At 46.9% G+C, this 19,096-nt stretch overlaps 1 protein-coding gene across 3 annotated transcripts in view; it reads left to right on the forward strand.

The window, feature by feature from the left end:
- The window catches only part of ZMIZ2 (zinc finger MIZ-type containing 2), a 137,344-nt gene that overhangs the window by 76,916 nt on the left and 41,332 nt on the right, over positions 1–19,096 (forward strand). For all 3 annotated transcript variants that reach the window (XM_068274772.1, XM_068274770.1, XM_068274771.1), the window contains exons 2-6: positions 3,546–3,618; positions 4,056–4,170; positions 4,385–4,587; positions 13,107–13,293; positions 13,400–13,663. In XM_068274772.1, the coding sequence (XP_068130873.1) occupies positions 3,569–3,618; positions 4,056–4,170; positions 4,385–4,587; positions 13,107–13,293; positions 13,400–13,663 (819 nt within the window). In that variant the 5' untranslated portion in view covers positions 3,546–3,568. The remainder of the gene's footprint in view (positions 1–3,545; positions 3,619–4,055; positions 4,171–4,384; positions 4,588–13,106; positions 13,294–13,399; positions 13,664–19,096) is intronic.

Genomic DNA, 19,096 nt, shown 5'->3' on the forward strand with positions numbered 1-19,096 from the left:
TTCTTGCAGAAATGTATGACAGCGGTGTGATTGCTTCAGGCATTTTAAAAAGGAAACACCTTAAAAAAAAATATCATTTTTTTTCTCTGGTGTCCATACAATAGAGCGATTGCCACTGTGTGCTGAGCACATACTGTTCTGTAGGAAGGAATATTATAGAAGTATGAGGAAGATGAGGCCTCATACCCTCTGTTGCAACTAACCAATGCTGGCTGAATCTCTGGCTAAAGTGTAGTAGTCCGTTTAGCACCTTTGTGCAGCTGTATGGGCATTTGTCAGTAAATACACTACGTATGTTTTCACTGTTGCCTTGTTTGAGGACATAGTTCACAAATAGTCTAGAATGTTTTTCTGTTTCAGTTGCTCATTCGCTGTCATTTTGTAACACCAGCAGATTTAGTTTTTTGAGGGTGATAAATCTTTTAATGTTCCAGGAATGCCTCCCTACTCACTGACTTTGTCATCCTTATTCGCATGGAAAATATACAAATCATTTCAGTGTTGACTAGCGAGTGTTTCTCTGACTTGTTCTATTCGGAGAATATTCTAATGGCCCATACTCACGGGCAACTTTTTGGCCTGTCGCCAGCACACGTGAGCGTGTGCGCGACAGGCCGGCAACAGCTCGTCGCCAGGTCCCTCCGCATACACACGGCGGAGGGACCTGGCAACTGATGCGGCGGAAGCTGTCGCTGTTGCGCCTCCCCCCGCCGGAAGCCCAATGTGTTACTTATCTTGTAACCACAACAAAAATAACCTTCCTCTCTTCATGTGCTATAACAAAATATACTTTATTGATGACCTGCAAAAACTTCCCAGCAATTTGTCAAACGGAACCCTCTCCTTAGAACCATTTTGGTTTTAAGGGGAGGGTTCCGTTTGACAAATTGCTGGGAAGTTTTTGCATGTCATCAATAAAGTATATTTTGTTATAGCACATGAAGAGAGGAAGGTTATTTTTGTTGTGGTTACTGGAATCTGTATTACCAGAATCTCTCCTCAGAAGTCTGAGTGGTGCTACAAATTTAATGGTTGGCCACCCAATCCTAATTATTGTGTATGTGTTATCTTGTTGCTGTTGCTAGTCCGCGTACTCACGCGGACTAGCGACAGTTGCGGCGGCGACTGTCGCCAGGTGATTGAGCGGTTCAATCGCCCGGCGACATCAGCGACTAGCGGCAGTTCGAGGTGCGCGCCCGTGCAACGCCGCATACTCACGGGCGACCTGTCGCTGCAACACACGCACGCCGCGTGTTGCGGCGACATTTGTAGCCCGTGAGTATGGGCCATAAAGCTACATACTCTCCTCTCTACCCAGGAAGATGGATCCCAGCGACATCCCACAGCGACGAGCGCTCCCAATCCATCTTTGGCCGGCAGGTATGTTCGACGGCACTCAACGGGCGCGAATGAGACCTCCAGTGATTGGAATACTTTGTGCAGAAGTCGTCGGGGATTTTAAAGATCAGCTGTGATGGTTATCGCCGCGCGTAGATTAATGATATTCGCTTGATATCGCTTGTACCCGCATAGCGAGATCGCAGAAACGACAGCTTGTCACTCAAAGTATCGCCGATCCTTGGGAAAAAATGATGGGAAAATTGTGATTCTGATCTAAGTAAAAAGAAATATTTATGTAATCAGTTATTTCTTTATTTTATTTCTACCGTTATTTATTTACTTGGCCAAACAGCAATATTGCCTTATTTCTGTGAGTGAAGTTAAGGTACACGCATTCCAATTTTGATTGGCTAATCACAGGCCAATTTGACCACCTCCATCTAATATGACAGTGACCTGATTTTTGCATACTATGACCAGGTTGTGTAGCTAAGCTCTCATACTACATGATGGTGGTAAAATTAGCCAGTGACTGGCCAATCAAAGTTGAATGTGTGTTCTAGGTTTTACCCTGTAATATTCTTTGGGTAAGTTAGTAGTGGGGCTTTTCCTGTTCCTCTGAAGACCTTAGCGCTGTCGATCTTCCATATCTCAGTACTGTATGTTTATGGGTATGATTGATATATGAGCATATCTCTGTGGATGGAAGTGAAACGCATAAAGGCAATGATAAAACGTACAAACAATGATTAACGGGAACAAAGTGGCTCTTTTGAAACTTCTGTATTGTTATAAACCGCATGACATTAAGTTGGAATTTCCCTTCTACTCTGCAAGTCCCTTATTGTGCCCGCTATAAACAAATCATTTTGTCGACATTCAGTATGGCTGCCTTTGCCATGACTAAAGCTGCCTATTGACAATACAACTTCCCAAAAGATCGACTGTCCAATCTGAAAGAATTGGAAACAATTGTTTGGTCCCACCAATGCAAAAGAAATGATAAGCAATTCAATCAGACTAAAAGAATTGTTGCAATATTAGAGTCAATGGACTGATGGCTGGAACGTTGGCTCGTCATCGATTGTCACTACTAACAGCTCCTGATCCGATCCATCGTACTGTAGATCAGGAGATTGTACTGTTAAGGGGATGGACTTGCGACCAAATTATTAAGGTTCACATATTTCTCTCCCTCCTCTCCCCCCCAATGTGCTTTTTTTGTTTTTTGTAATACGTGTCTTGAATTTCAGTACACTTTCTTCCGAAGCTTGCCAGTTAGTGATATTTTGTGATGTGGCTGTTGGGAGGACCTGTCGCCCCCACAGATTACTCAGACATGGCCTTTCTGTTCTGCTGGTAGATTAGCTAGGGACAGTATGACACCTGTCACCTCTTCTGCTCATTGCTCATGTTTTGCTGTATGCTTCCGCCTGTGTGCGCTCCCACCCACTGCACAGCTTTTTCCGTTCCCACCTCTGCTTGTTTCCTTCCTGTCCCCCATCTGTACTCCTTGTCCTGGGCCCCCTCTTCCTGTTCACACCCTATCCTGTAACCCACTGGTTGGGGGGGGGGGGGAGGCACCACTGTACCCCGTTTATTGTGAATAGCTGCCTTTTGCCCCATGTCTCCTGTATGGTCACATTCCTGTTCTGATACTGAATATTCTTTAAATTTGCCAAATTCTGTTTAGTCCAGATAATATATCTATCAAAGTTACTTTAAAAAAAAATATTAGAGACATTCTTCTATATCCTGACCCTGTTGCTGCTATTATTCAGGTCTTTCAGCCTCTGACATCCGTACTGAGGTGGTTTAATTATTATAAAAGACTTTGAGTCAAATAAAGAAGACGTTCTATTTTTGTGCCTCTGATACTGATCTGAGGATCGTGTAGCCATGGCAGCGACAGGGTTAATCAAGGGGTGTCTGTCTAACCAGTGCCAGATGCAGGCAAGGTGCCAGCTTCCACGTCCTGTGTACAGAATGCGAGATCACGTGACCAGAGGGAAGGCCGGGGGCAGATGAGCAGAACGTTAACCCCTTGCAGGAGGAAAGTTTGAAGTGTAGCCTGTATTCTGCATGCTGCATTATTATAAAAAGGAAGCTATGAGTCATGCGGGGTGTCTTGGAGGTGCTGTGACAAGCCCCCGGGGAGGCAGGCATCACTAAGCGATACATGTAAGCTATCTCTGTCTCTGCAGCCAGTGACCTGAGCCACCTGCAAATGAATTCCATGAATCCCATGAAACCATCACACCCGGGCACAGGATGCAGGTGAGCTGCTTGTATAATGTGATGTCTGTCATTGTGCTCTATACTGGCTCTTGCCTGCACCATGCTGTGGGTATATATTTTTCCTTTACATGCATGATGTAGTTTTTTGTTTTTTTTTCCTCCTATTTTATGCAGGTAAGCTCAGATTCAAATGATTCTTTTTTATAAATGGTTGGTGCTTTGTCCTGCAGTACTGTATGTACTTATGCCTCTAGAGCTCGTTAGCACAGGTCTCTGAATACTCCACTGAGGTTTATATATAAATATTACTAAAATGCAAACGGCATAGGAAAGGAACCTTGGTTTGTAGCAAGAAATGAGGCAGAACACTTGACAGTTGCGTTGATTGATATTTGCAATTTCTGTGTCTCTTGTATCTAAACATGCTTGCTGTGGTTTGCGTGCACACCAGTAACTCCCGCCTCTGCCCTCAACAGTGATGGTTCATTTGCATACGAGTCTGTTCCCTGGCAACCAAACACCAATCCGGGTGCAGGATCGCTCTCCGTGGTAACCACTGTCTGGGGTCTGAGCAACACGTCGCAGAGCCAGGTAACATGATGTCACTGAAGGTGGAGCCTGCTTGGGGACTCTTAGCCCTAACCCCTCCCTTGTTCAAGACCTGTGCTGCATTACTTTGATTAACCCTTTCAGAGCCTACTTTTCTTCCAGCCTTCTGTGCTTCTTTCTTCAAGGTCTGGCTGAAATGATAGCTTGTTTTTGCAATCCTTTATAGTTTGCTGATGTTTTGTTTTTCTATATGCAGGTCCTTGGAAACTCCATGGTGCCCAGTGGTGGCCCCACAGGGGGCGGAGTCATGCCAGGGCTGCCTGGCAATGGAGGGGGAATGGGTAGCCCCCAGTTCATTGGCCAGCAGGCATTTCCTGAAGGGGGAGCAGGAAAGGGGTATCTGCAGCAGAGCATGTATGGACGTGGAGGCTATCCAGGGGGTTCGGCTTACACAAACAGGTAATATATCCCTGCTCGGGGCTTTCGTCACTGGATAAAAGTTTAATACACATGGAAACAAGCAGCGCTTATCATTCTTCTGCATATTAAGTTACTTCTTGACATCTGAGGTTACTTCCATAATTATGGGGCACATTAACTCATCTGTGCTCAGGTCAAAGAGGAAGTTACAGAAATTCTTCTCACTTTATTGAACACAAATGGTTCTGGATGAAAAAAGGTTTTGTTTTTGACTTTCTTCTTCTTTTGGAACAGTATAAATTAAAAATTCATGTTTTCCCATTTGGTGATAGTGGCTTCCTGCAATTTGGCTTCTCTTTAGCTGTCACTTCTTTTTTTTTTTTCTTTGTACGCTGCGTTACTAAACACTAAACTCTCCATGTTCCTCTTGTCCCCTCCCCCAGAAGTGCACAATACAGCATCCCAGCAACTCTTCCATCCTCTTGTACTTCAGCTAGGCAACTTTTGATTAAACCAGGTATCCAAGACGTCTTTCATACAAGAGGTTTAAAGGACCACTGTCCTGAAAAATTGTGAAATTTAAAATGCATGTAAACATAGACAAATAAGTACATATCTCCCAGAGTAAGATGAGCCATAAATGACTTTTCTCCTATGTTGCTGTCACTTGCAGTAGGTAGTAGAAATCTGACAGAACCGACAGGTTTTAACTAGTCCATCTCATCATGGGAGATTCTCAGCAAGGCTTCTTATTCTTTATAAATATTTTCTCTGAAAAGAACTTATACAATGATGCTGGTCAAGCAAAATTCCCCATCCCCTCCCACCCCACTTTTTTGGCATGTGGACAGAGCAACTGCCATTCACTAAGTGCTTTTGAAACTAAAGAAAGCCCTGAGAATCCTTCATGAAGAGAAACCTGTCAGTTCTTTCAAATTTCTACTGCCTACTGTAAGTGACAGCAACATAGGAGAAAAGTAATTTATGGCTCATTTTACTCTGGAATAAATGAACTTATTTGTTTGTGTTTACTTGTATTTTAAATTTGACTATTTTCACTATAGTGGTCATTTCACTGACCGCTTGTTGGGGAGTCCAGGCTGCTGGCCACAAGCGCCATTCAGGTGCAGTTTAACCTTCCTGGCGGTAAGCCCGAGCTGAGCTCGGGCTATGCCGCCGAAAGGCACCGCTCAGGCCCCGCTGGGCCGATTTGCATAATTTTTTTTTTTTTTTGCTACACGCAGCTAGCACTTTGCTAGCTGCGTGTGCAATCCGATCGCCGCCGCTACCCGTTGATCCGCCCGCTATCGATTGCGCCGCAGCCGCGCCCCCCCCCCCCCCCCCCCGACCCCATGCGCTGCCTGGCCAATCAGTGTCTCGCTACATGAAAAAAAAAATACATAAAAAAAAACCTGCTTTGCTGCCCCCTGGCGGATTTTTACAAACCGCCAGGAGGGTTAAGTGCAGCTGAATCACAACATTCATAACGTTATGCGTGTCACGCTTGACATTTGGTGGTGTTTACCTGGTGGCAGAGATTCACATGTCGGCCATGCCCATGCTCAGGTGTGACTCCGTGGTGGAGGGCCGCCTCTTCACAGACTGTACCAAGGGCTCGCAAGTGCCGGAACTGTGCAAGAAAGCAGCTGACAGGCGATGAAGTCAGTCTTCAGCCCTGGAATGTATTTGGGTGGTCATAGAAAACCAGAGCAATTGCTAGAAACCCCCACTAATAGAGGAAAGTACAACCATTTTGCAGATAATGATCCTGCAGACCCAGAATGGCCTGAAGCAGTTCATTTTGGTAAAATGGGAAACACCATAGGTGCCTATGCTATACCATGATTAGTGGCTATTACAGATAATTTGGGTGTTGGCTACATAGAGCCGCAAAGCGCCTGCTGTATATGGCCGCAGTTTGCATAGCAGGCAGCCCCGGCCATTTCATCGGGCTCCTCTGGGCCCAAACTAACTCTAATATCTGCTAATCACAGCTATTAAAGTGGACCTGAACTCTAGCGCAGGATAGACCGAAAACAGAGAAATGCACCCTGTATGTGTTGAGAGAGTTTAGCCTGTTTAATTCCCCCTCATTTGTATCTAATCACAAGTTGTAATTTGATCTCTCCCCGTGTCACATGACTGCCACGGCAGAGATGGCAGATAAGCTCATTTGAAAGCACAGGAGGTAAACAATATGTCTGCTTCCATGAAAGCAGGAAGTAGAAACCGCGCATATTTATTTTAAGATATGTATCAGCTGTAACAAAATGTTTTTAATTTTAAAGGTTATTATGCTGTTTATCTTTTAGAGCAGAGAGGACGTTCTGAGTTCAGGTCCACTTGAAATGCAAATTACAATGGCATCTATGGCGGCACCCATATGATCTGCGTTTAGGATTAGGCATTGTGGGGGGTGTCTTAGGGTCAGGCATCGCTGGAGGGAGGGGGTGTGCCCTGCTTTATACGGGAAAAACGAGGCAATGGCGCTTCCCCTGTGAGGTCTTTTTCAAAGTGGCTGAAAGTCATTTTTCAACTTTTTAATACAAAAATAAATTTGGTTCATATTTATAAAGCAGGGATTAAGCACGTTGCCATAGCCATATTGCATCTTTTTGCCAGAACAGCTTCACTAAGACCACGTTCACAGTGGGACTTGCATTGTGTTCCCTGAAGAACAGTCAATGGAAAGTATAGTTTACTTTCCCTGTTGTACCACAACTCACCCACCACACTGAACTTCACATTGGCGGTGGTTACAAAGCGGCCTTTACACAGCACCACACCACTGTGAAAGGGACCTTGGTCTTTCTTGGTGTCAAAGAGCTACACTCAACCGCAAGCACAATCAGCACCACTAATATGTTTGGGCAGCCTTCTACCACCAATCATGGCCGTTGCATTCAATGAAGGGATGGAATATTTACCTGCCCTTTCTTTGGTCATTCTGGTCATGTGATGAGTTTAATCACATGATGGGATTCGGTCAACTCAGGGCTCCAAACAGGGCACTGTTACAATGAGCAATTTGAGCTTACTGTTGGCTTAGGAAATGTAACTCTCAACAGCTTTAAATAGCTAAAGACTTGTGCTGCACCCATCTGTATGTATTGCAATATTGAAAAAAAGAGGAGGGGTGAGCCCTGGGGGTAAAAATAGTCACTAGGAATATTAGTTGAGATACACTGGCACATGGCTTGACATGCTTGTTCAGTGTACGGTTTTACAAGGCACATGTGTAATAATAAAGAGAACCATTTTTCTATATGCAGTTTTCACAACTGGTTTTTGTAGCTGGGCCAATAATCATGACACAGCAAGTCACTTCTCTAGGAACTATTGACACTGTGGCGGTAAACACATACATACAATAGCTGTTTGTGCAGATGATCGTGTAGCTTAATAAAGGTATGTGTCAATAACAGTACACAGGTACCTCTGCATATTGACCTTGCCTGTGAACTTGCAGCTGCATATGCCTACAGCAGTTGGTACTTACTATTTTATTATTACCGAGCCAAGTATCTGTTTACTAAAATAAGGTGATATATAATGAACACAGGGCATTGGCATCTGGTTGCCATCAACAGAGCATTGTCTCCAGTTTAAAGGGACAATATTGTTTATTTGACGTTTGGCTGAAGTTAGTTGTGTGTTTTGCGCAGATTTACCGTATTTTTCGGACTATAAGACGCACTTTTTCTCCTCCAAAAGTGGGGGAGAAAAGTCAGTACGTCTTATAGTTCGAATACTACATATTTGGATCTGTGCCTCAGTCAATGTCCGCCATAGACAGCCGCACATCTCAATCCCTGTGTTCCTGTGTCCTATTTGTCCCCTTTCCCGCCTCTCCCTTCTATCCCCGATGTCCTACTCATCCGCCCGTGTCCACCAGTGTGCTCGAGTACATGCTTGTAGCTGAGCTGTGTTGCGGTGTACTCCGTGTCCCCCATGACTTATTTTCTGATCGCGGTGTCCTGCATGTTCCTATCACTTATTTCCTGATCGCGGTGTCCTGCGTGTCCGCATCACCTATTTCCTGTTCGCGGTGTCCTGTGTGTCCCCATCACGTATTTCCCGATCTCGATGTCCTCCTCCATTGCGGTGCCTGCCAGCGTTTTAGACACAAACTAGGAGGCGCACAGTTCCCCGCATTAACGTGCACAGCTTTGCCGATCTATGAGCGAATCAGGCGGGGGGCGCTGTCCCAGCCAGCCAATCACGCTGCTTGATGTTTTCTGCTCTAATCAAACAGCACCCGATAGCCCCGAGGGCGGGAGCACTGTCCGTCTTTGGAGCCAATCACGGCACTCCCTCAGTAGCAGGGAGTGCACTGATTGGCCCCACTGATGGAGCTGTTGTCCCGCCCATAGATCAGCAAAGCTGTCCTGTGACTTTTGAATGGAGGAAGCTGCGCGGCTGCCAGTTTGAATCTGAAACGCTGGATGACACGTGGGGTGCCGGAGGAAAACGGCCAGGTGTACCGACGAGCACCAGCAATAGACGGTACATAAGACATGGGGACATGAAGAACGGGAATAGCTACAAGTATGTACAGTATTAAATGCACTGGCTGACACGGGGACAGAGGAGGACATCAGCAATAGAACAGAAAAAAAAGAGATGGGGACACAGGAACAGAGGGATTAAGATGCCCAGCAGATGAGTGACAGGGGACATGGAGGACACAGTGGAATACAGGGATTGAGATGCCCTGCTACATGTACTGTATGATTGTAACTCACTGGTGGACATGAGGATGGAGGAGGGGGACATGGAAATAGAAGGGAGATGAGGGATAGAGGACACAGGGATAGAGATGCCAGACAAAGTATTTAACACACTAGAGGACATGGTGAGGATAGAAGGGACGAGGGGATAGAGGACACGGAGGACGCAGGGGTAGAAGACAGAGGAAACAGGACACAGGGGGATGGAGTACGAGGACAGAGAACATGGGACAGAGAAAGGAGGAAAGGGGACACCAGGGGACCTAGGAGGACAGAGGACACAGAAGGTTCAAGGAAGGTACAAGAGGTAAATAATAATTGGGGGGAAAAGGTCCATAAGACGCCCATGCACCATAGACACACAAGGTTTAGTAAATTATTTTTTCCCTTGGATTTTGTCCTCTAAACCTAGGTGCGTCTTATGGTCCGGAGCGTCTTATAGTCCGAAAAATACGGTAGTTTTTTAATTTTTTTTTTTTCAAGGTTTTTCTTTCCTGTTAGTCAGGTGCTTCCCAGTTTATCCCTTACCTTTCCATTTAAATATCACTTTTCTGTGTTTTTTTTTTTATTATCCTGACTTGCAGCGTGGGGTCCCTGAATCCAATCCCAGCCTGCAGGGCTGTGGAGTCGGTACAAAAATCTTCCGACTCCAACTCCGACTCTTCAGTTTATGAAACCACGACTCCGACTCCAACTCTGACTCCGGGTACCCAAAATGGCTACGACTCCGACTCCTCGACTCCGACTCTTTAGTCTAATACTTAACAGGGCTGTGGATTTTGTACAAAAATCATCCGACTCCCGACTCAGACTCCTCAGTTTATGAAATCAACTACTCCGATTTCAACTCCGGGTGCCCAAAATTACTCCGACTCCAACTCCGACTCCACAGCCCTGCCAGCCAGGGCACTATCTGCACAGTCTCTGTACGTACTCCCCGTGTCTGCATGGGTTTATATAAATGCTAAATACACACAGCATTGTATTTTATGATCTTAGGAATGCTTTGATAGAAATGAGCTCTCTTTACCTATAATTTTGGTATAACAGATATACACGGTATGTGTTCTGGTTACCGGGGGGCATGATTCAGCTTACAGCAATGCCTCTTTGTCATCAGCATTTACTTCAGATGTAACTTTTTTTTGGGCATGGCACTCGTCAAATTTAAAAACTTTTAAGGACACCTGAAGTGAGACGGAAATGGCGGCTAACATGTTTTTTCTTTTTAAATAATGCACATTATCTGGTTGTCTTGCTAATCCTCTGATATTTTTAGCCATAGACCCTGAACAAGCACTTGCAGATCAGGTGTTTGTCTGAAGTCAGACTGGATAACCTGCATGCTTGTTTCATGTGTGTGATTCAGACACTTTTGCAGCCAAAGAGATCAGCAGGACTGCCTGGCAACTTGTATTGTTTAAATGAATAAATATGGCAGCCTCCATAGTCCTCTCACAGCAGATGTTCTTTCATAGGGGAGCCTGAAAGTAACTGTCTGATACCAATATATGCACTAAGGTTCTGTAGTGTGGTTAGGTGGCTATCTTGCACTTAAAGTGGACCCAAACCAAACATTTTTTTTAAATTAAAAATATTTAGTTGCACCACTCTGACACATACAAAGATAAATAATCACTCCTTCAAACCTATGAGCATTTCAGTGCATGCTTTTCACCCCCCTCTTTTCATAACTAGGGTTATACAGGTGGCAGCCATTAGCAATTCCTCCATTGCAACTCCACCAGTTTGCCGGATTTTGTACCAGCAATTAGGAAAGGAAGGGAGGGGTTTCTCCAATAAATGTAAAATATTTTATATTTATCATGCAGCTGAAAAAGGCTGCTATTTATCATTCTAATTTAGAAAATAGATTTTATTTCTGAAATCTTGTATTTTTAATTTGGGTCCACTTTAAAGCCCTTAGTGTCTCACTTATTAATTTAGCACCCCACCACCACAAGGAACAAGAATTTCTGAGTTCAGATATGAAAGTTGGGCTAGAAATTGCCAAGTTCCTCTACTATTAATAAAACTTCTGTGAGGGTGAACATCTTAAGTAAAGTGAGGCCAGACAGGAGTTAGGTGGGGCTCAACCCAGCATGATAGGGGAGGATAGAGGGGAGGGCAGGTATGTACATTATTCATTTCTGCTGCTGTAGTTACGTTCATGAGAAACCTTATTTTGTAAGGTGCCATTTCAGGCTTCCTGTGTCCTTTACTGGTTTACTTCTTGGCTCAGAAAGATTTTAAATAATTATTTCTGACTGCAGTCACAGAGAGGCATATGTAGTGAATACATATATTGCCCTGCCACCATTTGCTAGGGGTTATGTTGCCACAGGAAGGCCTAAACAATGACTGGGAGAAAGTATTTTTACTTGCACAAGCCATGGCTGTCAGGAATGCAATGACTGGGCTGTGCAGGCATGATTAGACTGCTGAACCCCTGATAGACCCCTAAAGCACAGTTGTTGTTCGGGTATCGTTCAACTCTGTGTCATTTGACCTAGAAGTACTGTACTTTACAAGTTGTTAATCTTAAGCTTCCTCCCCCTTGCTCATCACAAGGAAGCTCCCCTCTCTCCACCAAACCCTTGTGTATTTTCCTTTATGGTATGTTAACAAAAATACCCCCTAAACATTACATTTTATAGAAACTGAGCTTATTTAGGCTTGGTTCACACATAAGGCCCGGTTCAATTAGATTGTAACAGATAGGAACGGATCCAGTGTTAACCTATGGCTCAGTTTACATCCGTCTGTTCAAACTGATCCGTTATGCACGATCTGCTAAACTCCCCGCACGTTTCCTGCTGCACCAATTTTACTGGACCACTGAGCCCAGCGGAACGGAAGCTGAAGCGCTGCATTCGGGGTAATGAGAAAACAGACAGTTTCCTCTCACTAGTGAAGAAAGGGACTGTTCTAAATTAGAAAAATCTACTTTGGGGGTGGGGGGCCTACTGGGGATGTAGGGAAATGGAACTGAAGCAGCAAAATGGAAATGGAGTTGCAATGGAGTGAAAACTGATCCGATCGACTGGTGATCAAATCCGTTTCCATGTATCGGTTTGCCACTTAAACGCAAGTGTGAACCAGGCTTAAATCTGTACATTACCAGTCCTGTCAGTTTTACCTGACTGGACTTGGAAGTGTACACTGTGTGAACACACCCATAGAAACCCAAGCAAAACTGACTGGACTGAAAATGTAGATTTATGTGTGAACACAGCCATAGAAACGCATACAAAACTAATGCCAACTGTCGAAAAAAGTGACTGATCACCTTTTTATGTGTGAACCAATCCTTACTCTTGAATTTTAAATGGGACTTACAATGCACATAGGGAAGTAACCTCTATGCTGTACAATGTACCAAAAATTACTTCATTAATGGGCACCACCAAAGCCTGTGCTGAAAAGATGCATTTTATTTGTGCATTCTTATAATAGTGACTGCAGGCTACTAAATAAAATAAAAAATACTTGCATTATGTTAATTGACAGATGACGATATTAACTCCTTCAATCTGGCGTACAGTGGTAGTGTGGGATCAGCAAGTGAATAAATTGAAGGGGAAGTAATTGTCTTGCTGCTTATGAGAGAGAGGTAGCCCAGGATGGGTGTGGCTGGTTACTACAGAGAGCAGACAGAAGGCGAGGCAGTGCCACACCCGCTCTCTCCTCAGATTGATGAGACCAGATAAGTGTTGACTCCTTCCTTTGCTGTGCATCCATAGAACCCAGCAGAAGTCATATAAACCAACTTCCCCAGTCAGTGTTGTTTGAGTTGCCCTTTAATTTGGCTGTTTGCTTTTGTTCTAGCTATCCTGGAGCGCCCTCAGCTGGCGGTGGAATGGGTATGCCTCAGCATTCAGGCCGTGGCCCCGCTGACTTCACGCAAGCAGCAGCTGCAGCAGCTGTGGCAGCTGCTACAGCAACAGCGACTGCAACAGCAACGGTGGCAGCACTGCAGGAAAAACAGAGCCAGGAACTGAGCCAATATGGAGGGGTTAGTCATGTGATCTCCAGTTCTCATTCAGAGTACTCTGTGCTGTCATGTGCCTCCCACAGTTTCATTTACAAGACCTGTAATTTGTGTTTTTGTTTCTCTGCAGGTGGGGCCTACTCACAATTTTGGTGGCCAGTATATGCAACACTCTGGACCCCGGGGACCGTCTATGCAGAGTGGAATGAACTCTGGAGCCATGGGCTCAGTTATGAGTGCTGCAGGCATGGCTCAGATGAGCATGAACTCTGCAAGAGCACAGGGCATGAACCCCATGTATGCTGGGCAAAGGATACCACCTAATGGTTACCCTGGGCAGCTGCAAGGTCAGCCCATGCCTAGGCAGGGAGTGAAGAGGACCTATTCCAATGAGGTGAGGCTAGACACTGAACTTTGCTACATTCTAACAAGGTTATGGCTACCATAGATGGCCACTAATTTTGTTTTTCTTAGCTCATGAAAGAATAGTAAGCAGAACACTTCAGCCACGCACACACTGCACATCACTACCGTGCGTGCTTAGATTGAACTCGCCCACACGCGCACACACTTGCGCACACACTTGCACACGCGCACACACTTGCACACGCGCACACACTTGCACACGCGCACACACTTGCACACGCGCACACACTTGCACACGCGCACACACTTGCACACGCGCACACACTTGCACACTTGCACACGCGCACACACTTGCACACGCGCACACACTTGCACACGCGCACACACTTGCACACGCGCACACACTTGCACACACACTTGCACACGCACACACACTTGCACACGCACACACTTGCACACGCACACACTTGCACACGCACACTTACACACGCACACACGCACCTACTTGCACACGCTTGCACACGCACACGCTTGCACACGCACACGCTTGCACACGCACACACTTGCGCACACGCGCGCACACTTGCGCACACGCACACACTTGCGCACACGCACACACTTGCGCACACGCACACACTTGCGCACACGCACACACTTGCGCACACGCACACACTTGCGCACACGCACACACTTGCACACACTTGCACACACTTGCGCACACGCACACACTTGCGCACACGCACACACTTGCGCACACTTGCGCACACGCGCACACACTTGCACACGCGCACACACTTGCACACGCACACTTACACACACATGCACACACACACGCACACACACACGCACCTACTTGCACACGCTTGCACTTGCACATGCACACGCTTGCACACGCACACACTTGCGCACACGCGCACACTTGCGCACACGCGCACACTTGCGCACACGCGCGCACACGCGCACACACGCGCACACTTGCGCACACGCGCACACACTTGCACACATACGCACACACTTGCACACATACGCACACACTTGCACACATACGCACACACTTGCACACATACGCACACACTTGCACACATACGCACACACTTGCACACATACGCACACACTTGCACACATACGCACACACTTGCACACATACGCACACACTTGCACACATACGCACACACTTGCACACATACGCACACACTTGCACACATACGCACACACTTGCACACATACGCACACACTTGCACACATACGCACACACTTGCACACATACGCACTCACTTGCACACATACGCACTCACTTGCACACATACGCACTCACTCTCACACTCACTCTCACACACACACTCTCACACACACTTACACTCACACGCACACACACGCACACACACGCACACACTTGCGCACACACGCACACACTTGCGCACACACACACACACACTCTCACACACTTGCACACACACGCACACACACACACTTACACACACACACTTGCGCACACACACACACACTTGCACACACACACACACTTACACACACACACTTGCACACACACGCACACACACGCACACACACACTTACACACACACACTTGCACACACACGCACACACACTTGCACACACACGCACACACACACACTTGCACACACACGCACACACACTTGCACACACACGCACACACACACTTACACACACACACTTGCACACACACGCACACACACACACTTACACACACACACACTTGCACACACACGCACACACACACTTACACACACACACTTACACACACTTGCGCACACGCACACACTTGCGCACACGCACACACTTGCGCACACGCACACACTTGCGCACACGCACACACTTGCGCACACGCGCACACACTTGCACAAGCACACACACTTGCACACGCACACACTTGCACACGCACACACTTGCACAAGCACACACACTTGCACACGCACACACTTGCACACGCACACACTTGCACACGCACACACTTGCACACGCACACACTTGCACACGCACACACTTGCACACGCACACACTTGCACACGCACACTTACACACGCACACACACACGCACCTACTTGCACACGCACACGCTTGCACTTGCACATGCACACGCACACACTTGCACACGCACACACTTGCACACGCACACACTTGCACACGCGCACACTTGCACACGCGTACACTTGCGCACACGCACACACGCGCACACTTGCGCGCACGCGCACACTTGCGCACACGCGCACACTTGCGCACACGCGCACACTTGCGCACACGCGCACACTTGCGCACACGCACACACTTGCGCACACGCACACACTTGCGCACACGCACACACTTGCGCACACGCACACACTTGCGCACACGCACACACTTGCGCACACGCACACACTTGCGCACACGCACACGCACATACGCACACACTTGCACATACGCACACATACGCACACACTTGCACACATACGCACACACTTGCACACATACGCACACACTTGCACACATACGCACACACTTGCACACATACGCACACACTTGCACACATACGCACACACTTGCACACATACGCACACACTTGCACACATACGCACACACTTGCACACATACGCACACACTTGCACACACACACACTTACACACACACACACTTACACACACACACACTTACACACACTTGCGCACACGCACACACTTGCGCACACGCACACACTTGCGCACACGCACACACTTGCGCACACGCGCACACTTGCGCACACGCGCACACACTTGCACAAGCACACACACTTGCACACGCACACACTTGCACACGCACACACTTGCACAAGCACACACACTTGCACACGCACACACTTGCACACGCACACACTTGCACACGCACACACTTGCACACGCACACACTTGCACACGCACACTTACACACGCACACACACACGCACCTACTTGCACACGCACACGCTTGCACTTGCACATGCACACGCACACACTTGCACACGCACACACTTGCACACGCGCACACTTGCACACGCGCACACTTGCGCACGCGTACACTTGCGCACACGCACACACGCGCACACTTGCGCACACTTGCGCACACGCGCACACTTGCGCACACGCACACACTTGCGCACACGCACACACTTGCGCACACGCACACACTTGCGCACACGCACACACTTGCGCACACGCACACACTTGCGCACACGCACACACTTGCGCACACGCACACACTTGCGCACACGCACACACTTGCGCACACGCACACGCACATACGCACACACTTGCACATACACGCACACACTTGCACACATACGCACACACTTGCACACATACGCACACACTTGCACACATACGCACACACTTGCACACATACGCACACACTTGCACACATACGCACACACTTGCACACATACGCACACACTTGCACACATACGCACACACTTGCACACATACGCACACACTTGCACACATACGCACACACTCGCACACATACGCACACACTCGCACACATACGCACACACTCGCACACATACGCACACACTCGCACACATACGCACACACTCGCACACATACGCACACACTCGCACACATACGCACACACTCGCACACATACGCACACACTCGCACACATACGCACACACTCGCACACATACGCACACACTCGCACACATACGCACACACTCGCACACATACGCACACACTCTCACACTCACTCTCACACTCACTCTCACACTCACACTCACTCTCACACTCACTCTCACACTCACTCTCACACTCACTCTCACACTCACTCTCACACTCACTCTCACACTCACTCTCACACTCACTCTCACACTCACACACTCACTCTCACACACTCACTCTCACACACTCACTCTCACACACACTTACACACACTCTCACACACACACTCACACACACGCACACACTTGCGCACACACACTCGCACACACTTGCGCACACACACTCTCACACACGCACACACTTGCGCACACACACACACACTCTCACACACTTGCACACACACGCACACACACACACACTTGCGCACACACACACACTCTCACACACTTGCACACACACGCACACACACACACACTTGCGCACACACACACACTCTCACACACTCGCACACACACGCACACACACACACACACACACGCACACACACACGCACACACACACACACTTACACACACACACACACTTGCACACACACGCACACACACACACTTACACACACACACTTGCACACGCACACACACACACACACACTTACACACACACACTTACACACACACACACTTACACACACACACTTACACACACACACTTACACACATGCACACACTTACACACACACACTTACACACACACACACACACTTACACTTACACACACACACTTACACACACACACACTTACACTTACACTTACACACACTTACACTTACACACACTTACACTTACACACACACTTACACACACACACTTACACTTACACACACTTACTTACACACACACACACACACACTTACACACACTTACTTACACACACACTTACACACACACTTACACACACTTACTTACACACACACTTACACACACACACACTTACACTTACACACACTTACACTTACACACACTTACACTTACACACACACTTACACTTACACACACACTTACACACACACACTTACACACACACACACTTACACACACACTTACACACACACACACTTACACACACACACACTTACACACACACACACACTTACACTTACACACACACACTTACACACACACACTTACACACACACACACACACTTACACACACACACACTTACACACACACACACACTTACACACACACACACTTACACACACACTTACACACACACTTACACACACACACTTACACACACACACTTACACACACACACTTACACACACACACTTACACACACACACTTACACACACACACACACACACACACACACACACACACACTTTTGGGGGAGGAAAAAGTGAGTCTTAGTCGTAATTTAATCTTACTAATATCATAAATGTAAAAGTTTGGATAGTTGTTACTCAATCACGCAACAATGGCTAAACGGATTTGAATGAAATTTGGCACACACAGTACCTTACCTGGGATGACATATAGGATACTTAATATCCCCATAATCAAAGTGGGCGGAGAAAATTTTAATTTCTCTGTTAAGATTTAAACTGCAGCCATTCCTCTGCCGGGAATATACGATGCGTTTTTGCGTTCGTTTTTGCCGTCGTTTTCGCTTTCGATAGATTCTACTCTCGATTCACTGCTCGATTCCCCTCTCGATTCCTTATCTTTTCTTATCAATTACATTCACTTGAATGAGGAGAATCGAAACGAAAGTAGAATCGACCAGATCCGACAGGTTGGAATTTATCTATCGAACCCATCTATCTAAAGTAAAAA

This window comes from Hyperolius riggenbachi, chromosome 3, assembly GCF_040937935.1.
Source record: "Hyperolius riggenbachi isolate aHypRig1 chromosome 3, aHypRig1.pri, whole genome shotgun sequence".
Lineage (NCBI taxonomy): Eukaryota > Metazoa > Chordata > Amphibia > Anura > Hyperoliidae > Hyperolius > Hyperolius riggenbachi.